The sequence below is a fragment of the Pavona decussata genome, unplaced genomic scaffold (assembly GCF_977016875.1).
Source record: "Pavona decussata unplaced genomic scaffold, jaPavDecu1.1 SCAFFOLD_156, whole genome shotgun sequence".
Classification (NCBI taxonomy): Eukaryota; Metazoa; Cnidaria; class Anthozoa; order Scleractinia; family Agariciidae; genus Pavona; species Pavona decussata.
This window is the reverse complement of record NW_028145568.1, coordinates 3,333,911-3,360,521: the sequence shown is the minus strand read 5'-3', so window position 1 is coordinate 3,360,521 and position 26,611 is coordinate 3,333,911. Positions and strand designations below refer to the sequence as shown.

The window sequence follows — 26,611 nt, the reverse complement described above, 5'->3', positions numbered from 1 at the left end:
ATTCTGACTATTTTTATTGATTCATAACTTGCTATAAACTTGAAGCGTTTAGACATAAGACTCTTGAATTTGCTTTATTTCACTATTTTTGACTGTATCATTGTGCGTTTTCACAATCAGCATGATAACTCTATTTTTCTCACATTTTTTCTCACTTTTTTCCGATCTTATTTTTGTGTTTATTCATTCAGCTATCCTCAGCTTGTGTTATGATAGATTTTATGGTATATTTGCTACTCGGTGTATGCAGTCTAGCAAAGTTCGATGAACTTTTCACGATGAAAGCTCGAGAGATAGAAAGTGATTATAACAATGTCTGTGTCCATGCTTGGTGGCCCATACTGTTTAGTTGGTATGGATAATTTGAAATTCTCTATCTCAATAATTCTGTAATACTAGACATTTTTCAAGTAGGTTTCTGTAGTGTAGTGGAAGGTCACGGAAGGTCGCCAGTTCAAGCCTGGCCGGGAACAATTTTTCAGACTGGAAACGTTTCCACTAAATGTATATTTCTTTTTTCATTACTGATTTACTTTATTGTTTTACTCGTGGTGCAAATCAGTGAAAAATAACAACAATAAATTATTTATTTTATTTATTAGAATTTTCCTTTCAAGGGCTAGATTTCTCCTAAATTAAAATGGCTACCCACTTTTTTCATGTATTCAATTTGGGGACCGCTGCGTTCCATAATATATGCAGATTTGATCAATTTGTCCTATTTCGATTCTGTCGTACGACTGTTTTCATTGATTCATAACCTACTATAATGTTGAAGCGCGTAGAAATGAGATTTTCCCAAATTTGCTTTACTTCACTCTTGTGACTGGAACATTGTGCGTTTTCACAATAAGCATGTTATCCCTATTCACTTGCGGCCTTTTATTGTTTTCGTTCCTTCACCCTCCCTGCTCGGTTAGTGATGACTTTTGTGGCTACGGAAATAAGGTTTCGTGAGTATATCAAGTTATGTCCCAAACTGTTTCGTAGGACGTCCACAAAGTGGACTGATGACGAAATATCATGTTACAACGAGTAATTTGTTCTTTACAGCCGCCATCTTGGATAAACCATCTTGAATTTCTCGAAAATCTAAAAAAAAAATCAAATCAATAAGAGAATAAATTTAAAATTTGTCACAAAAATGTAAAAACTCAATTTTGGAAAAAAAAATTTTCTGTCAAACGCTTAAACCGCTGACAGCAGTAAGTTACGTGATCAGTCAAGTATTATACCAAATTAATACCAAATAAATTTTGTTAACGTTACGAACGAAGTCTAATGTTCTCGCCTGACTGTTCACATCGCTGATGAAGTTCGAGTAATTCCGACGAAATAAACGACTGTTAAAATATTTTGCTCTCAGTTTTGGAATTTATTTTAACGTTAAAGTCTTTACCAGTGTAGGAAAATAAGATTTTCGGTAAATAAACTTTAGAACAAGTCATCAACTTTAATGTCGCAAATCCTTTAGTCATTATCACTATCATCATCATCATCATCATTGTTATTCTCGTTATTGTCATTGTTGTTATTATCACAAGAAATCAATCAAAATATACAGCGATAATACACACCAAAAAGTTTACTAAGATATACACATTCCTTGTAATTAGTATTCGTTTTTACTCAGTAAAACTTCATGCAATACTAAGACGTAAAATAGCACAGAATCATTACTTACTGTATGCTGGATCAGAAATAATCTCCTACCTCAATCATTGGTCATTACCAGTTCATAAAATGTCAAAAGGTTTGTGAGATATCATCCGGGAACCTCGGAAAGTATAGTGGTGAGTATCCCCGCCTGTCACGCGGGAGACCGGGGTTCGATTCCCCGCCGGGGAGTATGATTTTTTATTCGTCGACGTGAAGTCTAAGGGACCCAGGAGAAAAGTAGTGCGTCATAACTTAAGGCTAGTTTCCATATGATCGCAGATCGCAGACCGCAATAAGGTCTGCGATCGTATGCGATCGTCTGCGATCATATGGAAACTACTTCTGCGATCGTCTGCGATTCTGCGATCACGATCGCAGACGATCGCAGAAGATCGCAGACCTTATTGCGATCTGCGATCTGCGATCCTCATGATGCAAAATATTCAATAATGTGTGTTTGTTCAGAAATTCATCCTTTGAAAATAAACATATCGCCAGAGTATTTTCTATTTTTAATTTAATGGTGGTGACTCAGTGTAGCAGGTTTTCGGTTGACCATTTTATTGCTCATCTGGGTCGTAAAGCTAGTTCTGAAGAAACTGTAAACACGTAGATCAAGGACAAAAAAGGACCAAACAAACATAAAATTAAAGGAAATAATTAAACCCAAGTATCTTCTCACCTTTTTCCAACCTTATTTTCGTTTTTATGCCTTCAGCTCTTCTCAGGTTGTGTTATAATAGATTGTACGGTATATTTGCTACTCGTTATGTGCAGTATAGCAAGGTTCGGTTAACGTTTCAAGATGAAAGCTCGAGAGAGGTGATTATAACAATGTCTGTGTCCATGCTTGGTGGTCCCTACTGTTTAGTTGGTATGGAAAATCTGGTACTCTTTATTTCAATAATTGTATAATGCTCAACATTTTTCACCTTGGTTTCCGTAGTGTAGTAGTTATCACGTCCGCCTAACACGCGGAAGGTCGCCAGTTCAAGCCTGGCCGGAAACATCATTTTACATTGGAAACGTTTCGTCTTTTTCTTAAAACTTATTAGCAGGAAAATAATATTTTCGGTCAATATATTTTCAGAACATGTCACCAACTTTAATGGGGCAAATTATTTGTCATTGTCACTATCATCATCACCATCATCATCACCATCATCTTCATCATCATCATCGTCGTCATCATTATCATCATTATTATTGTTATTCTCGTTTTTGTCATTGTTCTTATTATCACAAGAAATCATTATATAACAAATATAACACAACTTGTAGAAATGTGTAGTGATTCTACACACTTAAAAGTTTAATAAAATATATACATTCCTTGTATTTAGATCGTTTTTCCTCAGTAAAACAACATTGAAATCTAAGACGAAAGTTGAGCATTATAGAATTATTGAAATGGAGAATTTCAAATTATCCATACCAACTAAACAGTAGGGTCCACCAAACATGGACCCAGATTTAGAACAATAATTTAGAACAAGTCACCAACTTTAATGGCGCAAATCCTTTTGCCAGTATCACTATCATCGTCTTCATTATAGTAATTCTATTTCTAGTCATTGTCATTGATGCTATTATCACAAGAAATCAATGTACAACAAAATATAACTCAACTGGTAAAACTCGATAGTACACACCAAAAAGTTGAATGAATATATATGCATTCCTTGTATTTAGTATTCTTTTTTTCTCAGTAAAACTACATACAATACTAAGACCTAAAATTGCGGAAAATTGTCGCTTATTAAATGCTGGATAAAAAATAATCTCCTACCCCAATCATTAGTCATTACCAGTTCATAAAATGTCAAAAGGTTTGTGAGATATTATCCGGGATCCTCGGTAGTATAGTGGTGAGTATCCCCGCCGGGGAGAGCAATTTTTTTTGGCATCAAATGAAGTCTGAGGGACTCAGAAGAAAAGCAGTGTGTCATAACTTAAAGAAAATGGTTTCTTTTTTAATAAAAAAGAAACCATCTTATTCCATCAGATCGGGTTGGTCAGCGGTTACTGTTCCAAATGAGCAACAAACAAACTTAAAATTAAACGAAATAATTAGACCCCAATATCTTCCCTTTCTTCAGCCTTATTATTATTTTTTTATTGCTCAAGATCTCCTCAGCTTGTGTTGTAATAGATTGTACCGTATATTCGTTGCTGGTTGTGTGCAGTTTATCAAAGTTCGGTTAACTTTGCAAGAAAAACGCTCGAGAGATAGAAGGTGATTATAAGAACTGTTTAGATCCATGCTTGGTGCTCCCTTCTGTTCAGTTAATGGTATGGATATTTTGATATTCTCCATTTCAATAATTCTATAATGCTCCACATTTTTCGCCTTGGTTTCCGTAGTGTAGTGGTTATCACGTCCGCCTTACACGCGGAAGGTCGCCAGTTCAATCCTGGCCGGAAACAGTTTTTTTTAAAATGGAAACGTCTTTACCATGTGAATATTACTTTTTTGATTACTGATTTGCTTTATTGTTTTAGTTGTGGCGCCAATCTGAGAAAAACAACAACAATAATTTCTTTTTTTTATTTATTAAAATTTTCCTTTCAAGGGCTTGTTTTGTCCTAAATTAAAATCGCTAACTCTCTTTTTTCATTTCTTTAATTTGGAGACTGCCACGTTTCATAATATATCCATATTTAAACAATTTGTCCTATTTAATTTCTAACTATTTTTATTGATTAAACGTTTGGGCTGGGGTTTATTGTTTCTGTTGTTAGTTCATTGCTCCACAAATGATTTTTTAGTCAATCCATTATGTAGTTGTAAGAGCCTGACATCCTTGTAGTCTTCATTATATGATCGTTTTCCTCATTATCATCATCATCATCATCATCATCATCATCATCATCATCATCATCATCATCATCAGCATCATCATCATCATCATCATCATCATCATTGTTGTTCTCGTTATTGTCATTGTTGTTATCATATCAAGAAATTGATATATAAAAAAATAATACACAACACGTAAAAATATACAGCGATAGTACACACAAAAAAGTTTAATAAGATGTTTTCATTCCTTGTGTTTAGTATTGACATTTTTCCTCAGTAAAACTGAGACGTAAAATAGCAAAGTATTTTTGCTTACTAAATGCTGGATCAGAAATAATCTCCTACCCCAATCATTAGTCATGACCAGTTCATAAAATGTCAAAAGGTTTGTGAGATATCATCTTGGATCCTCGGTAGTATAGTGGTGAGTATCCCTGGAGACCTGGGTTCGATTCCCCGCCGGTTATCACGTCCGCTTAACACGCGGAAGGTCGCCAATTCAAGCCTGGCCGGGAACAATTTTTTAGACTGGAAAAGTTTCCACTAAATGTATATTTCTTTTTCATTACCGATTTACTTTATTGTTTTACTCGCGGTGCCAATCAGTGAAAAATAACAACGATAAGTTTTTTATTTTATTTATTAGAATTTTCCTTTTAAGGGCTAGATTTCTCCTAAATTAAAATGGCTACCCACTTTTTTCATGTATTCAATTTGGAGACCGCTACGTTCTATAATATATGCAGAATTAATCAATTTGTCCTATTTCAATTCTGTCCTACGACTATTTACATTGATTCATAACTTACTATAATCTTGAAGCGCGTAGAAATTAGATTTTCCCAAATTGTGACTTGAACATTGTGCGTTTTCACAATAAGCATGTTAACCCTATTCATTTCCGGCCTTTTATTGTTTTCGTTCCTGAGCCTGGAGGGAAAGGAAGGTCAAATTGCCCCTCCCCCGCCCTCCCTCCTCGGTTAGTGATGACGTTTGTGGCTTCGGAAATAAGGTTTCGTGAGTATATCAAGGTATGTCCCAAACTGTTTCCTAGGACGTCCACAAAGTGGACTGATGACGAAATATCATGTGACAACGAGTGATTTGTTCTTTACAGCCGCCATCTTGGATACACCAAATTGAATTTCTCGAAAATCTTCAAAAAAAATCAAATCAGTAAGTAAGAATCAAAAATGGCGTAAAAATGTTAAGTGACGAGAATAAATTTAAAATTTGTCACAAAAAGATGAAAACTCAATTTTGGAAAAAAATGGTCTGTCAGAGTCTTAAAGCCCTGACAACAGTAAGTTACGTGACCAGTCAAGTATTATACCAAATCAATACCAAATAAATTTCGTTAACGTTAAGAAAGAAGTCAAATGATCTCGCCTGACTGTTCACATCGCTGATGAAGTTCGAGTGATTCCAACGAAATATACGAATATTAAAATATTTTGCTCTGAGTTTTGCAATTATCTTAACGTTAAAGTCTTTACCAGTGCAGGAAAATAAGATTTTCGGTAAATAAAACTTTAGAACAACTCATCACCTTTAATGGCGCAAATCCTTTTATCATTATCACTATCGTCATCATCAATATTGTTATTCTCGTTATTGTCATTGTTGTTATTATCACAAGAATTCAATATATAACACAATATAGAGCGATAGTACACACCAAAAAGTTTAATAAGATATACACATTCCTTGTATTTAGTATTCGTTTTTACTCAGTAAAACTTTATGCAATATGTAAAGACGTAAAATAGCACAAAATTATTGTTTACTGTATGCTGGATCAGAATTAATCTCCTACCCCAATCATTGCTCATTACCAGTTCATAAAATGTCAAAAGGATTTTAATATATCATCCGGGATCCTCGGTAGTATAGTGGTGAGTATCCCCGCCTGTCACGTGGGAGGCCGGGGTTCGGTTCCCCGCCGGGGAGTATGATTTTTTATTCCTCGACGTGAAGTCTAAGGGACCCAGAAGAAAAGTAGTGCGTCATAACTTAATGAAATAGTTGCTTTTTATCCTCATGATGCAAAATATTTAATAATGTGTGTTTGTTCAGAAATTCATCCTCTGAAAATAAACATATCGCTAGATTATTATTTTATTTTAATGGGGGTGACTCAGTGTAGCAGGTTTTCGGTTGACCATTTTATTGCTCATCTGGGTCGTAAAGCTAGTTCTGAAGAAACTGTAAACACGTCAGTAGATCACGGACAAAAAAGTAACAAACAAACATAAAATTGAACGAAATAATCAGACCCAGGTATCTTCTCACCTTTTTCCAATCTTATTTTCGTTTTTATTCCTTCAGCTCTTCTCAGGTTGTGTTATAATAGATTGTACGGTATATTTGCTACTGGTTGTGTGCAGTATAGGAAGGTTCGATTAACTTTTCAAGATGAAAGATAGAGAGAGGTGATTATAACAATGTCTGTGACCATGCTTTGTGGTCCCTTTTGTTGAGTTGGTATGGATAATTTGATACTCTCCATTTCAATAATTGTATAATGCTCAACATTTTTCACCTTGGTTTCTGTAGTGTAGTGGTTATCACGTCCGCCTAACACGCGGAAGGTCGCCAGTTCAAGCCTGGCCGGAAACATCTTTTTACATTGGAAACGTTTTACTACATGTACCTTTGTTTTTTTTTACTATTTCTGTTTACTTTATTGTTTTAGTTGTGGTGCCAATCAGTGAAAAATAACAGCAATAATTTATTTATTTTATTTATTAGAATTTTCCTTTCAAGGGCTAGTTTTCTCCTAAATTAAAATGGCTATCCACCTTTTTTATGTATTCAATTTAGAGACCGCCACGTTCCATGATATATCCAGATTTAATTACTTCTTCTTATTTCAATTCTGACTATTTTCGTTGATTCATAACTTACTATAATCTTGAAGTGTGTTTTCCCAACTTTGCTTTATTTCACTCTCTGTGACTGTAATATTGTGCGTTTTCACAATAAGCATGTTAACCCTAATCATTCTGGACCGTTTATTTTTCGTTCCTGAGCCTGGATGAAAGGGAGGCTCAAATTGCCCCTCCCACATCCACCCTTCGGTAAGTTAAGGCCTTTGTGGCTACGGCAATAACGTTTGGAGGGTATATCACGGTATGTCCCAAACTGTTTCCTGGGACGTCCACAAAGTGGACTAACGACGAAACATCATGTGACAACGAGTCATTTGTTCTTCACAACTGCCATTTTGGATACGCCATCTTGAATTTCTCGAAAATCTCCGAAAAACTCGAATCAATAAGTAAGAGTCAAAATGGTGTGAAAATGTGAAACAGTGACGAAAATTTGTTACAAAAAGGTAAAAATTTCAAATTTCGAAAAAAAAAATGGTTTGTCAAATGTCTTAAAGCCATGGCAATATTAAGTCACGTGATCAATCAACTAGTACACCAAATTAGAAGACCCTATGAAAAGATGGCTGACATTTTAATATTCCTATGTTTGGATTCAAATTAATAGCCTCGTTCTTGAGTTTAAAAATCAAATAAAAATATTTCACCTTGAACAAGGTTAGTCTACAGGCTTATTTAAATGCAGACAAAAGAATATTACAATGTTGACCATTTTTGCATAGGTCTTTTAATTCCAAATAAACTTTGTAAACGTTAGGAACGAACTCTAATGATCTCTCCTGATTGTTCACATCGCCGATGAAGTTCGAGTGATTCGAACGAGCTATACGAATGTTAACATATTTTGCTCTGAGTTTTGGAATTATCTTAACGTTAAAGTCGTTATCAGAACAGTAAAATATTCAATTCACTCTCACACTGCAGCTGAAGATGACAGTTGGTTCTGTCGAAACATGTTATCCGCTAAACTTAAAAGTGTCGTCTTTTTCTTAAAACTTATAAGCAGGAAAATAACATTTTCGGTCAATACATTTTAGAACATGACACCAACCTTAATGGCGCAAATTATTTTGTCATTATCACTATCATCATTACCATGATCATCAGCATCAGCATCATCACCATCATCATTATTATTGTTATTTTTGTTTTTCTCATTATTCTTATTATCACAAGAAATCAATATATAACAAAATATAACATAACTTGTAAAAATCAACAGCGATTCTACACACTTAAAAGTATAATTAACAATTAGATTATGAGCTCGAGATTTCTATCGCGTGATAGCTGATGAGGGCGCAGCCCGAATCAGCTATCATGCATAGAAATCGACAGCGAATAATCTAATTGTTTTAGTATAAATGTACTAGTCGGTCAAAACTAAACAAGTAAATTATCTATTTCCTCATCGCAGACTCTTCGAAAACGTGACGAAGCGGCCGCCATTTTGTTGAAAACCGCTACCCACTATCTATCACAGATTAGTATAAATCTACTAGTGTTCTATCACGAATGCCGTTCTCTGATTGGCTACGCTACTCACTATCTATTCTGTGATAGATAGTGAGTAGCAGTTTTCAACAAAATGGCGGCCGCTTCGTCGCGTTTTCGAAGAGTCTGCGATGAGGAAATAGATAATTTACTTGTTTAGTTTTGACCGACTAGTAAATTTATACTAAAACAATTAGATTATTCGCTCTCGATTTCTATGCATGATAGCTGATTCGGGCTGCACCCTCATCAGCTATCACGCGATAGAAATCTCGAGCTCATAATCTAATTGTTAAATAGATAGTGAGTAGCGTAGCTAATCAGAGAACGGCATTCGTGATAGAACACTAGTAGATTTATACTAATAAGATATATACATTCCTTGTATTTAGATCGTTTTTCCTCAGTAAAATTATATTCAATACTAAGACGTAAAATTGCACAGAATTATTGCTTACTAAATGCTAGATACAAAACAATCTAATAGACCAATCATTAGTAATTACCCGTTCATAGAATGTCAATAGGTTTCTGAAATATCATCCCGGATCCTCGGTAGTATAGTGGTGAGTATCCCCGCCTGTCACGCGGGAGACCGGGGTTCGATTCCCCGCCGGGGAGTATGATTTTTTTATGCGTCAAGTGAAGTTTGAAGGGCTCAGATGAAAAGTAGGATGCCAAAAGTTAATGAAATAGTTTCTTTTTTTTTTTTATTTCTATTATGCAAAAAAGTAAATGATGGGTGTTTGTTCAAGAATTATCCTCTGAACCTGAAATTATTTTATGCTTTTATTTTAGTGGGGATGACCGGTAGCAGGGTCTCGGTTGATCATTTTAGTATTAATCTGGGTCGTGAAGACACTTTATAAGTAAAAAACAGACATAAAATTAAACGAAATAATTAGACCCAAGTAACTTCTCATCTTTTTCCAATCTTATATTTGTTTTTATTTCTCCAGCTCTCCTCAGCTGGTGTTATTATAAACTAAATTCGATTTTGAGACGGCAATACGACTTTATATTGACGGCTAGTTGGGAGAAAATATATTCCGTATTGGGCGGAGTCGCGAAGCGACGGAGCCCAATACGGAATACATTTTCTCCCAACGCCGTCAATATAAAGTCGTATTGCCGTCTCAAAATCGAATTTAGTTTTTTATCGCGATACTGACTTTTGCTGGAGAGAGTAAACGGATAAAGTACAAATCGTGCACTGATTGAAAGATAAATTCTTACTTCAGTTAAACTGTAGCGATGGTAATATCCGTGCGCCAAAATATTTTTCTCGGGGCGGGTTATTTGAATTTTTGGCTTTAATTTTTACGTCAAAACAAAGAAAATGCAAAAATTTACAGTCCATCAAGCACCTACCATTGATGAAATAGACGAGCTAGTAGGTTTGAACATTTTACCAGCAAATGTTATTGAAAATTTGTTACCGCCGAGACAAAAACAACAACATGAAAACAGTGATGAATAAACCTCACAACCAGAAGCAAGAATAAAAAAAAGCAACCATACTAGTACCCAAAAACGAAAACAGAGCATTGTTATCCTAGCTTAGATGCCGTGCCGTAGAGATTTAGAAATTTGAAAAAACCAAGCGGCGAAGAATACTGTAAAAATTACCGAGTCTGCTGTTCGGCGCTACGACAAGAAGATCAAATTGACAAACCTGAGCGATGAAAGAGAACGTAGCAGCGCTCTTGGAGCAATTTTTTCTAGAGATAAGAGACATCAGAAAAGAAACAGATCCTTTTGCTTTGAAAATGCCATAATTTATTGGAATTTAAGCTCATTGTTATTTACCGTGGCCGCTTTCACACTCAAGAAAGTCTTTAAGTAAATTTCTCTTCATCGAATTTATAATCGCTCTTTTTCGCTTACCTTCAGGAAAAAAGTTGTATCCGCTGTACCATGGTACATGTTCACCACAAAAAAAATATTATAAGTGGTCCTTGAACAGTGTCAGAAGCTTTGTAAACTCAAATGAAAAGAAATAAACAACACCATCCAACGTCGCATGTTCATTCACAGAAGTAAAATTTTGATCTGTGCGCGCCAAACCCATTTAAGTGCCGTGCTGTCATGCTTACATGACAGTTTTTGAGCCAATCAGAAACCGTCATTTTGAGACGGTAATACGACTTTATATTGACGCCTCAGCGCAATGGAAAGATCCCCCAGGATCGCGATAAAATACATTGTACGGTATATTTGCTACTCGTTGCGTGTAGTTTACCAAGGTTCGATGAAAGCTCGAGAGAGGTGATTATAACAATGTCCGAATCCGTGCTTGGTGTTCCCTGATATTCTCTATTTCAATAATTCTATGATGCTAGACATTTTTCATCTTGGTTTCCGTAGTGTAGTGGTTATCACGTCCGCCTAACACGCGGAAGGTCGCCAGTTCAAGCCTGGCCGGAAACATCTTTTTGCATTGAAAAGGTTTTACTACTTGCATCATTTTTTTGTTTAAAGTTATGATTTACAATATCGTGGCGCCAATCATAGAAAAATAACAACAATAATTCCTTTATTTTATTTGTTAGAATTTTCCTTTCAAGGGCAAGTTTCATCCTAAATTAAAACGGCTACCTCACTTTTTACATGTATTCAATTTGTAGACTGCCACATTCCACAATATATCTAGATTGAAACAATAGTTTGCTATTTCAAATCGGAATATTTTCATTGATTGATAACTTACTCTTTGTGCCTTTAACATTGAGCGTTTTCCAAACAACCATGTTAATCCTATTCTATCGACCCTTTTCTTTGTCGCCGAGCATTGAAGGAAAGGGGGTTAAATTGCCCCTCCCCCATCCCCTCGGGTAAAACTTAAAGGCCTCTGTGGCTACGGCAATAAGACTTGGAGTCTCCCAAACTGTTTAACATGACGTCCACAATGTGGACTGATGACAGCATATCTCATGACAAAAAGTCGAGTCACTTGTTTCGATTGCCGATTGTCCATGTTTCTGTTGTTAGTTCATTGCTCCACTAATGTTTTTTTAGTCAATGCATTATGCAGTTATAAGAGTCTGACATCCTTGTAGTCTTCACTATATCATCATCATCATCATCATCATTGTTATTCTCGTTTTTCGTTGTTGTCATTATCACAAGAAATCAATATATATTAAATATAGCTCATAAAAAACATACAGCGATAGCACAAATCAAAAAACGTTTAATAAGACATATACCTTTCTTGTATTTAGTCTTCGTTTTTTCTCAGTAAAACTTCATACAATACTAAGACGTGAAATAGCATAGAATTATTGCTTACTAAATGCTGGATACAAAATAATCTCCTACCCCAATCATTAGTCACTGCAAGTTCATAAAATGTCAATACGTTTGTGTGATATCATCCCGGATCCTCGGTAGTATAGTGGTGAGTATCCCTGCCTATCACGCGGGAGACCGGGGTTCGATTCCTCGCCGGTGAGTATGATTTTTTTATGCGTCAAGTGAAGTTTGAAGGGCCCAGATGAAAAGTAGGATGCCAAAAGTTAATGAAATAGTTTCTTTTTCTTATTTTTATTACGCAAAAAAGTAAACGATGGGTGTTTGTTCAAGAATTAGCCTCTGAACCTGAAATTATTTTATGCTTTTATTTTAGTGGGTGTGACCGGTAGCAGGGTTTCGGTTGATCATTTTAGTTTTAATATGGGTCGTGAAGACACTAGTACTGTATAAGTAAAAAAAAAAAAAAAAAAAACAGACATAAAATTAAACGAAATAATTAGACCCAAGTATCTTCTCACCTTTTTCCAATCTTATATTTGTTTTTATTTCTCCCGCTCTCTTCAGCTTGTGTCATAATAGATTGTTTGGTATAAGTCGTTGCGTGCAGTTTACCAAGGTTCGATGAAAGCTCGAGAGAGGTGATTATAACAATGTCCGAATCCATGCTTGGTGTTCCCTATTGTTCAGTTGATATGGATAATTTGATATTCTCTATTTCAATAATTCTATAATGCTGGACATTTTCCACCTTGGTTTCCGTGGTGTAGTGGTTATCACGTCCGCCTAACACGCGGAAGGTCGCCAGTTCAAGCCTGGCCGGAAACATCTTTTTGCATAGAAAAGTTTTTACTACTTGCATCATTTTTTTGTTTAAAGTTATGATTTACAATATCGTGGCGCCAATCATAGAAAAATAACAACAATTATTCCCTTATTTTATTTGTTAGAATTTTCCTTTCAAGGGCAAGTTTCATCCTAAATTAAAACGGCTACCTCACTTTTTACATGTATTCAATTTGTAGACTGCCACATTCCACAATATATCTAGATTGAAACAATATTTTGCTATTTCAAATCGGAATATTTTCATTGATTGATAACTTACTCTTTGTGCCTGTAACGTTGTGCGTTTTCCAAACAACCATGTTAATCCTATTCTATCGACCCTTTTCTTTGTCGCCGAGCCTTGAAGGAAAGGGGGCTTAAATTGCCCCTCCCCCATCCCCTCGGGTAAAACTTAAAGACCTCTGTGGCTACGGCAATAAGACTTGGAGTGTATATAGTATGTCCCAAACTGTTTGACATGACGTCCACATTGTGGACTGATGACATCATATCTCATGACATGACATGACGTCCACAATGTGGACTGATGACATCGTATCTCATAACAAAAAGTCGAGTCATTTGTTTTGATCGGCCGCAAATCTTGGATCGGCCATCTTGGATTTCTCGGTATCTCCAAAAGTGCAAAAATAAAAAAAAAATCAATAAGTAACAATCAAAATGGCGCAAAAATGTAGAAATGACAAGAATAAACTTAAATTTACTATAAAAGAGTGAAAATTCAATCTTGGGAAAACGGGCTGTCAAAATCTAAAAGCTATGGCAACGGTAAGTCACGTGACCAATTAACTTTATATCAAAATAATTGCTACCAAATAAAATTTTGGAAAGGTCTCCAACTTTAGTGGCTCTAATGTTTTGATATTAAACAAGTATTGAATATTCAGCTTAATGAGTCAGTGCCGGCACCTAGTGCCCCTCTCTCCGCCCCTCTCTTGTAGTCATGTGACCTTTCAAAAAGAGAGAACATAGTTCTCTAGAACTTCTAATTTCTTGTTCCTGTATATCACGCCTTTCTTATTTTTTGGGCTGGAGTCCTCCATTGTCCATATTTCTGTCGTTAGTTCATTGCTCCACTAATGTTTTTTTAGTCAATGCATTATGCAGTTATAAGAGTCTGATATCCTTGTAGTCTTCACTATATCATCATCATCATCATCATTGTTATTCTCGTTTTTCGTTGTTGTTATTATCACAAGAAATCAATATATATTAAATATAGCTCATAAAAACATACAGCGATAGCACACACCAAAAAAAGGTTTAATAAGATATATACCTTTCTTGTATTTAGTCTTCGTTTTTTCTCAGTAAAACTTCATACAATACTAAGACGTGAAATAGCATAGAATTATTGCTTACTAAATGCTGGATACAAAGTAACTTCTCTTAATCTGGGTCGTGAAGACACTTTATAAGTAAAAAACAGACAAAATTAAACGAAATAATTAGACCCAAGTAACTTCTCACCTTTTTTCAATGTTATATTTGTTTTTATTTCTCCAGCTCTGACTCCTCAGCTGGTGTAATAATACATTGTACGGTATATTTGCTACTCGTTGCGTGCAGTTTACCAAGGTTCGATGAAAGCTCGAGAGAGGTGATTATAACAATGTCGGAATCCATGCTTGGTGTTCCCTATTGTTCAGTTGATATGGATAATTTGATATTCTCTATTTCAATAATTCTATAATGCTGGACATTTTTTCACCTTGGTTTCCGTAGTGTAGTGGTTATCACGTCCGCCTAACACGCGGAAGGTCGCCAGTTCAAGCCTGGCCGGAAACATCCTTTTAGTTTGCAAAAGCTTTTCTACGGGCCAAAGTTGGCAAAACTTTATGGCAATTAGCAACACATACCCAAACCACGGCCACAGTAATGATTTTCTTTGTTTTCTCTTGATGCATTATTAATGAGTTTGAGAAAGTGATGTTTTCTTTTTTTCTTTTCTTTTTTTTTTTTTTTTTTTGCCGTCAATTGCAATATGAGGGGCTCAGAAGAAAAGTAGGGTGCCTTAACTTAAAGAAAATAGTTTCATTTTTATGTTTATGATGCAAAATAGTAAATGATGTGTTTTTGTTTAAGAATTATCCTCTGAACAAATTATTTTTTGCTTTTATTTTAGTTGGGGTGACTGGGAGCAGGGTTTCGGTTGACCATTTTAGTTTTAATCTGGGTCGTTAAGAAACTGTAGACACGCAGATCTCGGTCAAATAAGTAACAAACAAACAAACAAACAAACAAACATAAACATAAACGAAATTATTAGACCCAAGTATCTTTTCACCTTTTTTCAATCTTATTTTTGTTTTTGTTCGGTCAGCTTTTCTCAGCTTGTGTTGTAATATATTGTACGGTATATTTTCTAGTTGTTGTGTTTAGTTTATCAAGGTTCCACTAACATTGGTTGCCCCTATTGCACAGTTAGTATGAATAATGTATGACTTATTTGATATTCTCCATTTAAATAATTTTATAACGCTAAATTCTTTCACCTTGGTTTCCGTAGTGTAGTGGTTATCACGTCCGCCTAACACGCGGAAGGTCGCCAGTTCAAGCCTGGCCGGAAACATCTTTTTACTTTGCAAAAGCTTTTCTACGTGCATCTTTTTTTTAATGTTCTGATTTATTTTAGTATTTAAGTGGAGGCGCCAATCAGAGAAAAATAACAACAATAATTTATTTTATTTATCAGAATTTTCCTTTCAAGGGCTAGTTTTCCCTAAATTACTGGCAGTGGCTACCTCACTCCTTTCATTTATTCAATTTGTAAATTGCCATGATCCATAATATATCCAGATTTAGACAGTTTGCCCTATTTCAATTCTGACTATTTTAATTGATTCATAACTTACTATAATCTTGAAGGACATAAGGTTTTCCCAAATTTGCTTTATTTCACTCTTTGTGCCTGTAACATTGTGCGTTTTCACAATAAGCATGTTAACTCCTATTTTCCTCACTTTTTTACCAATCTTATTTTTGTTTTTATTCCTCCAACTATCCTCAGCTTGTGTCAAAATAGATTGTATGGTATATTTGAAACTCGCTGTGTGCAGTCTAGCAAGGTTCTGTTAACTTTTGAAGATAAAAGCTCGCGAGAGGTGATTATAACAATGCCCAGGTCCATGCTTGGTCGTCCTTTTTGTTCAGTTGATATGGATAATTTGAAATTCTCCATCTCAATAATTTTGTAAGTGTAGTGGTTATCACGTCCGTTTAACACGCGGGGAGGTCGGCAGTTCAAGCCAGGCAAGAAACATTTTGTTTTTTTAAACTGGAAACGTTTTCACTACATGTTTATTTCTTTTTTCATTACTAATTTACTTTATTGTTTTAGTCGTGGCGCAGTCAAAGAAAAATAACAACAATAATTTATTTATTTTATTTATGAAGATTTTCCTTCCAAGAGCTAGTTTTTTTTCCTAAATTAAACAGTGGCTAACTCACTTTTTTCATGTATTCAATTTGGAGACTGTCACATTTCATAATATATCCAGATTTAAACAATTATTTCTGTTTCAATTCTTACTATTTTCATGGATTCATAACTTACTATAATATTAAAGCGTATAGACATTAGATTTCCCAAATTAGCTTTATTTCACTCTTTCTGACTGTAAAATTGTGCGTTTTCATAATAAGCATGTTAACCCTATTCACTCTCGGCCTTTTTGTTTGTTTGTTTGTTTTTTTTTTTTTCGTTCCTGAGCCTGGAGGAAAGGAAGGCTAAAATTGCCCCTCCCCATGGTGTCACGCGGCTTTTTCTTTTTGCGTCAGTTGCAATCTGGGGCTCAGAAGAAAAGTAGGATGCCTTAACTTAAAGAAAATAGTTTCTTTTTTACGTTTATGATGTAAGAGAGTAAATGATGTGTGTTTGTTCAAGAATTATCATCTGAACAAATTATTTTAGTCTTTTATTTTCAGCAGGGTTTCGGTTGATCATTTTAGTTTTAATCTGGGTCGTGAAGAAACTGTGGACACGCCGATCTCGGTCAAATAAGTCACTAACAAATTTAAAATTAAACGACATAATTAGACCCAAGCATCTTCTCACCTTTTTTTTTAATCTTATTTCTGTTTTTATTCTTTCAACTGTTCTCAGCTTGTGTTGCAATAGATTGTACGGTATATTTGCTACTCGTTGTGTGTAGTTTATCAATGACAGATCGAGAGAAGTGATTATAACAATGTCTAGGTCCATGCTTGGTGGCCCCTACTGCTCAGTTGGTATGGATAATGTTATGAATAGTTTTGATATTCTCCATTTAAATAATTCTATAATGCTTGCCATTTTTCACTTAGTTTCCTTAGTGTAGTGGTTATCACGTCCGCCTAACACGCGGAAGGTCGCCAGTTCAAGCCTGGCCGGAAACACTTTTTTATGGAAGTTTTTTACTACATTCATCTTTTATTTTATTTAATTTTCTAATTCTGATCTATTTTATTGTTTCAGTCTTGGCGCCAATCAGAGAATAATAACAACAATAATTTGTTTGGTGCACGAGATTACATTTATCAGACAACACTAATACTAATACTAAGAAATTAATGACAATGTCGTATGTATTTTCATTTTCATTAATTTGGTTCTCCACTCCTAATACTAATACACAAGTATTAAATAGTAACAAATATTAACTGAATTGCAATTAACTCGAATACAATTCATATTCAGAAGGAGAGGAGAGGGTTACCTGTAGTAAGGCTGATATTGTGCCCCTTAGACTATAATAGGCCAATAAACTAATTATTTAGTTAGAGTTAAGTAAAATAGAAAAGCAAAAAAATGTAGCATAATGAAAACGAATATAATAGGAATAATATATCATCAATTTTGAGCAAGGTAATAGTGATAGAGTGCTTCTCGTATGTATTTACTTGAGTTTTCTTTGAGCTCCGCAAAATGAAACGCTGATGTAATAAATGATATAATCTGTCGCCTTAGATTTCTCTGTTCCCTCTAAAACCCCTGAAACTACTAAAATTGACTGAAAAAATGGTCGACTGGAAAACGTGATTTAAAAATGTACATTTATTTGTTACTTATTGAACAGCAACACACTTTAAATGACACCATTGCAGGAATCACACAAATACACCAGTTGCCAGTAAATTGCTTACTAATTTCAACTATTTGCTACTTACTGCTATATGATATAATTCATAAAGTAATAATATAAACAAACCAGATTCAGCTACTTTTTTACTTATTACATCACTTTCTCAAACTCATTAATAATGCATCAAGAGAAAACAAAGAAAATCACTACTGTGGTCGTGGTTTGGGTATGAGTTCCTAATTACCATAACGTTTTGCCAACTTTGGCTTTGAATTTCTCCAAGAATTACTGATCATTTGAGAAGCCATATCAAACACTTGAAAGTGTGTTTCGTCAGATATCCAAACACCTCGAAGTCGTTTTAAAACGAGTTTTTTTTTTTTATTATTATTAAAAAACTCGGCTTCGCTTCGTTTTTTCAAATTACCTCTCAGTGTTTGGATATCTGATGAAACACGCTTACTCGTGTTTGATATATTACTTCAAACGTTACTTAGTATACGTAGTTCTTGAACAACATGCAACACTAAAAAAATACTTTCTGGCATTGCTTACAACTGCTTTAATACGCTTACATTCACTACTTTTGTAAAATTAAATTAAAATACTACTTTCAGTAGCTAATTGCGATTTAGATTGTACACTAAAACTGAGATACACGACAACAACAACAACAACCATTGTAATCATTTTAGGACCTCAGTTAGCATTGTAAAGGACGTTAGCGTTTCTTTTTCTTTGCATTCTTATTGCGTTTAGGAGTTCTTGAGTGCGTTCATTGTTACTCCTTATAACACCAAGTGTTGAATGTGTTGCTTTTACTGATCGGAGAGGAAAATCCTGAAACGCCGATGAAGTTTCCGCAATCACTGCTTATTGTTTGCATTGGATATTGTGCAGTGCTGTCTACCAGCCAACCATATCTAAACCAAGGGGAAAGACAATGATTAGGGTGGTTAAATGGACCAATAAGCACACTAATCTAAATAAGTGTACAGGTTATAAGGATGAGACAAGACTGGCGACTTGGGAAACAACTGAGTGGCTTTAGTGTTACCTTGCTTTGTGTCAGGAAAGTGGTGCCATGTTTAATCAGAGCGTATTAAAACAAACTAGAAGCAAATGACCACGTTTCACACCCTTTGTTTGTACAAGTTCTATCAAAACATGGACATTTTCGATTCATATTTTCAAATCTTAACGCGGATGGCGCAGATGTTAAACCACTGTGCTATCGTTAGCAGGCTATGAAGAACAAGGCTGCAGGCGAACGCCATCTTGCCAGGTCCTCTCAGCATTTTCCCAATATCTCGCGCCAGGTTATTGAGCTCACAAGAAAAAGTTGCCTAGTTTATTAAATAAAAGAAACCCCCTCGCGGGAAGTTATTTACGCAACTTAAGCAACTACGAAAAGAAAACCAGTAAAAACATTTATGTTTGAACGGGATTCGAACTCATGACATCTGAGATGCGGGTGCAGTTTTCTATCAAGGCAACTGGAAGCTGTGAAAATAATCTTTTTGCAACTGCTTAAGTTGCGTAAATAACTGTGAGGATCTTTCATATATTTAATATTTCGCCGTAGTTCAAATATATGTTTCATCAAGAGACTAAATGAATCCCTGTGCCCCATGATAATTATTTTCAATCTTTTTTTAGTTCGCGGCATACTATTTTGGGAAATGATAATCCGCCATTGAGTTTAAAATGAAATGACGTCACTCTAACTGACCAATAAGATGTCGACATTAAAATGGCAACGCAAACAAAAATAGATTGAAAAAAAAAAAATTCATAGGAAGAGTGGCATGTATGGGGATTCGCTCTCTTACCTCATAGTTTCTTGGTTTCATATATTCATATTTATGTAGCAAGATTATTGTTACCGTTGACCGGATGGGAAAGCAAACAGCGCAAACTAACGGCAACCCAACGCAACGCTTTATTACAGGAAAACACTCGACCATTCTTCCTACAAGACAAACTACAGGTAGGCACGGAATACCACCTACCCTTTCACTATGACAACTCAGATTACTCCTATAAACACTGCAAGTAATGATGTCCTCTTAAATCCAGAAACTAAAGTTAAATTTACCTGTCCTCGATATTGGAAATCATCACGCCTTAGATTATGCTTTTACACAAATCGCTCTTCCACTTGAAATTTTTGGACTTTGAAACAAAGGATTTGTACTGTTTTTGTAGCCTTGGCGCTGGTTCTGATTCAGACAAAGTTGAGGTATCTACCAGTACGTTCGAGCCCTGCAAACGGACAACCATCTGCTTTGCTGGATATTGAAAATAATTCTTCTAAATATCAGGAGCCTTCCTAAGAACATCGATGTTCTGAGATTATTTTTTGTTGCGATCTCGAGATATCGGCGTCTTGATACTCAATGAAGCCTGGCTCAATACGTGAGTGACTTTAACATTCCCGAAGTCTAAACGGATTCTCATAGACTTTTTTATACCCCTCCCGACAATTCAACTTGCAATTTCTGGGTAACTTCAAGATGGTCATGGAAAGAGCTTCGAGGAGAGATGCTTCGGGAGAGGATGGAGAAATATTCAGTGTTGATTGTTCAACTCACCTACAATTTTAAAATGCTTATACAAGGCGAGGGTTAAAGAGACTCTCAGAGGTAGTTGTCTTCTTTTTTTAAATTTTCACAACTGACTAGCTTTCCCACAAGGTAAACAAAGCCAGGCACTACACTGAGCGACTTAATTGCATCAAATAGCTGTCCGCAGAATTTAGTCAAGCAGTCAGTGGTTCCCTTTAATTTCAGCGACCATGATCTTATCTTGTGCGTCAGGAAAGTAAACACTCGGAAAACTGCATTCAAGATAATTGTAAATGGTTTGAACCCAGGAGTCATGTCATAAGTACGAAAATTATGATCATCCGGGTGGGGGTAGTCCTGAGAAGGACTGTTTGTGGTGACTTTGACTGACGTCTCGACAACCTGAAGGGAAGTCATCTTCAGAGTCAAGTGAATTGTGGAACGTCAGTAGGTGGTATATACGTCTCTGGTTGTTCACCTGATCGGTCAACGAAGTCCAGATGTCGTTTGTCAGTAAGCCGTGATGTAATTGGCTGTGAAGACTGTAAAAAGTGATTGCTTTGTATCTTTTAATCAAAGTGTGACCGGCACACCCCCTTGGTAAGGAGAAGGTCAGGAGTGGTAACTATCCATAGTTAAGGCATAGCTAGGACTAAAAAGTTAATGCAGCAAAGACATTGTTATCATTATCATCATCATTATCATTAGGATTATTATCAACCTACCCGCAGAGTTCAAAACCAGCTGCCCAGGCTGCGTAGAGCTGACTGTATGTCGCCAGTGTTGCTCCGAAAAGGTTACAAAATCGTTTGGCGTCATAATAATCCAGATTGTAACGACCAACTCGACCGTAGTGTATTTTTGCAGGGCCCTGAGCGGAGAAGTGCACGTCAGTTAAATCTGAAAAGCAACAATAATTAACAAGGAATATACCACATCATAACCAAGCTAAAAATTTAGTTACTTTTTCTCTTCTTTACTAAACCTGAGTGGCCATACAGTAATCGCAATGAAGATCTCAAGAATCAATGAGCATACAAATGCGTAGGAGAAAACATGGAGATGCATTGGGGGCGCATTTCACATGAAACCAAACAACAAGCCACGCCAGCTCATGAAGTCGAAATACGTCTTTCCTGATCGAATTGTGGCAGTTTTTTTTTTGTGTGTGTACAAACTAACTCCATGTGTTTCTTAAAGAGGGACACGCACTTTAAAATTGAAAGCTTTCCCACTTTTATCACACAGTCACTGCTTCAACGTCTCATTACCGATGGCGGATAGAGTGAGCAAGTAGGAAGTAAACGTTGTGGATTCGGCATTTCAAGAAATAAAGCCGAACGTGTCTTGAAAAAATAACCTCAACAGTTAAAAGAATATTTTGGATAAAACATATTGTAATTCAGCAGGAAAACAATTTATCAAATCTCAAGCTTTATTCACCACGTAAATACGCATAATAATTTGAAATTTATTCTCTCAACATTCTATTGCATCTTGCCGCACGGAGCTCAGTGTCTACCATAAAATGACTGGCGGTTTGCTCAGGGCAAAGGTTCCTTTTATAGTTCGAGTCCGTGTTAATAAACGTTTTAGTTACAAACGTATCAAAAATCATATTGCTGGCAATTTTAGAAAGGCACGCTAGATGAAAGTTCTGAAATAGCCGATGATGCAACATAGAAGTCACGGTGAAAAACATGGGATACGTACTATTTGTGCAATGCTTTCGAGTGGCATACCATAAAATATCCCACGAGTGACTTGATTTTTCTTAGTAAAGGCAAGTGTGTTTACAAGAAAAATCGAATCACGAGTGCCTGGGATATTCATGGTATACCACGAGAAAGCATTGCCTAACTAATTTTATTTTGTTAACACAAAACGCCACTCTTCAATGCTTTAACAGCAAATACAATCAGTGAAAAAAATATTCAACAGATTGGCAGCATTTCTTGAAAATTAGTACATGATTTTGATAAAAAAAATTAAAAAATATTAATAGGTACTGCTCATTAAATGTATAAAAGCCTTTCAACAAAAGGTAAGAAGTATTCAGGAAAAACTTGGATACTGCAGAATATGCAACGGGTTTCTAGATTTCTGATTGGCTGTATTCTCTATAGCATGGGATTAATCTGAATAAACAAGAAAGGCTAGTGTAGCTCGGAATTGCCGTGTGGCAAAATATCTTTGATGGTTTTTGTTCGAGTGGGGGCAATTAGCTAAAAGATCCTCATCACAATGAGCGATTTATTTGGAAGACAGCGTGGGAGCCTGGCGTCTAAAATATGGTTTACTAGCGATTAGCGCTTAATTAGGTATGCTGGGCTTTATTGCATGGCTGTGTCACCTCATACAGAATGCACTCTCGCACAGGGCCCAGTTGTTCAAAGCCCGATTAAACTAATCCTTGATTAACGTGAACCTTGACTCGAATTTAATTGCTATTCAATAAAGATTTTTCCAAAAGTTTTGACTTTTCTTTACCAACCATTAGCTTAAAATTAGCCTTAAAATAAGCAAGCTGTCCTCGGTTAACTTTTAATCGCGTGGATAAGTGTTAATCGGCTTTCGAACTACTGAGCCCAGGTAAATTATGGATTATTAAATGATTATGAATGTTATGTTTCCATTCACTTAAAGTTACCTACCAATGTTGCATTTGTCGTCGATAAATGGCCGGATTTTAAGTGCTGGCTTGCAGTGACAAGTATATCCACCCAGGTATGGACCCTCGATGCAAGTTCCACCATAGTTACATGGACTACTGGCACACGGGCGAATGCTTAACAGGGACTAAAAAATCATAAAACGATATGAATTACACTGTGCCTTTGAGTAACACAAAGAGCTAGTGGGTGTGACCTTTGTACCTCTGTGCCCTTGAGGGGGATGTCTGGATTAGTATCATTTAGTGTGTCAGAAATCTAAAAGAACACTGTCATAATATTAGAGTTGTTAGAGTTGCGGTTGTTAGAATTGTGGTGTTATCTTTTAGGGTATTGAGATGTATGACAACAACTTAGGAAAAGTCAACTAATTTGGTTCCTCTTGGGGGTTCAAAATTAATCTTAGTCCCGCCAACAAAATTCTGGCACCTTTTGGGGTATTTTGGTCAATATTTTCAAACTGATCACACCCGTCATTTTTATATCGCAGTCCTTTCTTTATCCTAGTTTTCAAATTAGTAGCTGATAAATGATTATCATAACATGGTCAAGTCAAGGGTTTCAATTAGCAAGAAAGCTTAAAGGAACAAAAAAGTCTTCATGCAATGCACTCACCTTTGTAATGGTTCCATAGTAGTCAAATGTGGGTCTTTCTTGAATTTTGTGAGGATCAAAATAATTCTCTGAGTTGCTAAGTTCACAGGAATGAAATCCCTTGTCATCGCTTTTCTCAAAGTTAAATGAAAGGCAACCGTTGGGGCCAAATTCCAAGCACAGAAAGGAGCAGTCTAGGAGATCTGTGACTTGCCTCACTGCTGTCACATTTCCAATCAAAGACTTGCCCTCCATGATGTAAAATTCCCTGTCTCGTACGGTGTAACGAAGACCGAGACCAAGGAATGGCAGTGTTATGATCCAGCTGGTCAGAACAGCGATGTACTTGAGAGATGGCATTTGCGCGACAGTTTAGCTATTCTTATACTTTCGGGTTAATTATACTGTTAAGACATAAGAGAAGAACAAAAAGCAGTTACAAACTGCGTCAGCTTTACCTGTGAAATGCACGTTTGCGGAGATACGACTTACTTGTTTTGTGTTTCAGTGTATGCTTAAAAAGGAAATTAGGACTGGGAGACCTGCTTTTTAATCTTTAATATTTAAGAAATGTTTTCCAGGCAGTTCTGAGAAAAGGGAAAAATGCTTTAAATATGCTTTGGTTGTTTGTTTTAGAAAGAATTACATTAACTCTTCAGTTCCCGTGCTTACTTTCTCCGTGCAGGGAAAAGTATATTTCTCATAAAGTAAACATAATTGTTCACCGAAGTGGAGGTGAATAGTGATGGATATTTACAGATCCGCGAAGCGGCGAGGTAATTCACTTTCACCGACACTGCGGTGAATAATTGTTGTAGTATATACCACACAAGCTGAATAACTAGCGGACCAAAAAATTATTTTTATTTCTGACAATATATCGACAAATGGTATAAAATTTTGAAATCTCGTGCGCCACGCGGTAAGCGATTTCTTACTGTAGAAAGTTCCGTCTCGCTTACTTGCAGACAAATAAAACTTTTGGAGACACTTGTTCAGTTCCTACAGTGTCATTTCTTCAATTTTCTGTGAAATTCGTCTTGTTACGTTGTTGAAACCATGCTGAAAAATATTAGATGTTTCATTGTTTTCATTGTAATTTTAGTGCTCGGCAGTTTTTTGTTAACAAGGGATTGTATTTTAGAATATGAGGTTGAAAAGATTTTAAATAACTTACCATTTAATGCCGTCAAACCCTACTTTGTTGCCACCTCGTTTACCGAAATAATTTTCTCTTAAGTAACTGTGGCGAAACGGGAAGCCATCTTGTTTCTCTTCGGTTGCTCGGATGTGAATAGTACTTGGCTTATCACCTCCAAGCTAGCCAATCAGCGCGCGCGAAAAGTACTATTCACTTGTGTGGTATATACTAATTAATATACTTTCTTAGAAAAATTTAGAAGCTTTGAAAACTTTTAAAATTCTTTCCCGAGAATGAAGCCTCGCGAATCACAGTCACATTATAAATGTATTCCAAGTTAGTTTAATCCCCTTTTTGGTAGCTCGCTTTTTATGTACAGACAAATTTCTGAAGATAAAATAAATTGGGAATGTATTTCCAATACAAAGCTTTCTTAATTAAGCCTTCGAAAACGAAATGTCGTCGCCTTTCCCTTTCATGAATTTTGTAAGAAACCCTTGGTAAACGGAACATACCATACCTCGATGAGATGATATTTTTCCCTTCATGGAAAACCTCAGATGTAAAATTGCAGAGCCAGATAATTTGTAGGAGGTTCATTTACAATTAAAGGAGTTACTTTGGTACCGAACGTAATAAATGTTTTATAAATGGCTTGCACCCAGCATATGTGCGTGTATGAATGTGTGAAAAGAATTAATTATCTTGAAATGCGTCTAAAAAGCACTTTATTATCATGTAAACTACCACCGATTTCTAGGACAAGCGCGCTAGGTTTGGTAACTAAATAGAAATGAAGAGCCTTTCAAAGATTAAACAACCTTTATTTCAATACACACTGTATGCGTAATTTTTTTATACTGCTGTTGATGATTTAATGCTCAATGATCTACTGGCTACTTACTCCCAACAACAACAATAAGTTTTATTTGCATGACCATATAAATTGTTAAAGTATTGAAAAAGCGTCAAAAGGCTTCTAAAGTTCTGCTAACTGATGGCAACATAAAATACAAAGTACTACAAAAACCTCAACTCCCAACCTCAACTGGTACGTTTCTTATTTGTATCTCCCGACCATGAAATTTGAAACACGTAAACATTGAGTTCTAGTAGAGTTTTTTTACATTTTTCTAGCAATAAAGCGAGAAAATTAGTACATTTATACTGCGGTATAATTATCTACATCACAAAATGAAGAATATATATAATTTCAATAACAACTGGCTAGCAATTATATCTGAGAAAATCCGCGCAGAGCTGACAGATAAGACGCCGCCGGCTGGAAAATACGCCTAAATAATTTTCGTTTTATTCAGTTTTAATTTATTCAAGCCAATTGCAGTTGTCTATGCCAAGGCAAATAGGTGTTAATTCATTGCGATAGTTAATTCTGGGCTTTCGATAGTGTGAAAACTTCTCATGCTGTTCACGAACGCAAATATTATGCATCTAAAGGATAGTGATAGGCAGTGCTGTGAAAAGTTGAGAGGGTTTCTGTTGTTTAAAATGAAATTTGCTCGTAATATTCTGCCGAAACAATGTGCCACAGCACGACTTCAATGAGACGTTCCGATATAAAAGAGGGTTAATATGGCACCTGCACGAGTATTGTCATCTTCGGTT

General features: G+C 35.8%; 1 protein-coding gene and 10 non-coding genes across 11 annotated transcripts; 10 read left to right on the top strand and 1 right to left on the bottom strand.

Moving 5' to 3' along the window:
- The first annotated feature begins 2,595 nt into the window (after window positions 1–2,595).
- Window positions 2,596–2,668, top strand: Trnav-aac (transfer RNA valine (anticodon AAC)). The gene has a single exon. It is a non-coding gene; the product is annotated as a tRNA-Val (tRNA).
- A 1,345-nt stretch (window positions 2,669–4,013) lies between these two features.
- On the top strand, window positions 4,014–4,086 carry Trnav-uac (transfer RNA valine (anticodon UAC)). Its single transcript has one exon. It is a non-coding gene; the product is annotated as a tRNA-Val (tRNA).
- Window positions 4,087–6,340: 2,254 nt separating this feature from the next.
- On the top strand, window positions 6,341–6,412 carry Trnad-guc (transfer RNA aspartic acid (anticodon GUC)). The gene has a single exon. It is a non-coding gene; the product is annotated as a tRNA-Asp (tRNA).
- Window positions 6,413–7,008: 596 nt separating this feature from the next.
- On the top strand, window positions 7,009–7,081 carry Trnav-aac (transfer RNA valine (anticodon AAC)). Its single transcript has one exon. It is a non-coding gene; the product is annotated as a tRNA-Val (tRNA).
- Window positions 7,082–9,396: 2,315 nt separating this feature from the next.
- Window positions 9,397–9,468, top strand: Trnad-guc (transfer RNA aspartic acid (anticodon GUC)). Its single transcript has one exon. It is a non-coding gene; the product is annotated as a tRNA-Asp (tRNA).
- A 1,736-nt stretch (window positions 9,469–11,204) lies between these two features.
- Window positions 11,205–11,277, top strand: Trnav-aac (transfer RNA valine (anticodon AAC)). The gene has a single exon. It is a non-coding gene; the product is annotated as a tRNA-Val (tRNA).
- A 1,577-nt stretch (window positions 11,278–12,854) lies between these two features.
- Trnav-aac (transfer RNA valine (anticodon AAC)) lies at window positions 12,855–12,927 on the top strand. Its single transcript has one exon. It is a non-coding gene; the product is annotated as a tRNA-Val (tRNA).
- Window positions 12,928–14,663: 1,736 nt separating this feature from the next.
- Trnav-aac (transfer RNA valine (anticodon AAC)) lies at window positions 14,664–14,736 on the top strand. The gene has a single exon. It is a non-coding gene; the product is annotated as a tRNA-Val (tRNA).
- Window positions 14,737–15,447: 711 nt separating this feature from the next.
- Window positions 15,448–15,520, top strand: Trnav-aac (transfer RNA valine (anticodon AAC)). Its single transcript has one exon. It is a non-coding gene; the product is annotated as a tRNA-Val (tRNA).
- Window positions 15,521–17,252: 1,732 nt separating this feature from the next.
- On the top strand, window positions 17,253–17,325 carry Trnav-aac (transfer RNA valine (anticodon AAC)). The gene has a single exon. It is a non-coding gene; the product is annotated as a tRNA-Val (tRNA).
- A 1,467-nt stretch (window positions 17,326–18,792) lies between these two features.
- LOC146465322 (uncharacterized) lies at window positions 18,793–24,204 on the bottom strand. The gene is made up of 4 exons (XM_085128806.1): window positions 23,866–24,204; window positions 23,233–23,377; window positions 21,304–21,478; window positions 18,793–18,934 (listed from the first exon to the last, which is right to left on the bottom strand). Exons 1-4 carry the CDS (start codon window positions 24,202–24,204, stop codon window positions 18,793–18,795), a joined length of 801 nt encoding a protein of 266 aa, XP_084984932.1.
- Between the last annotated feature and the right edge of the window lie 2,407 nt (window positions 24,205–26,611).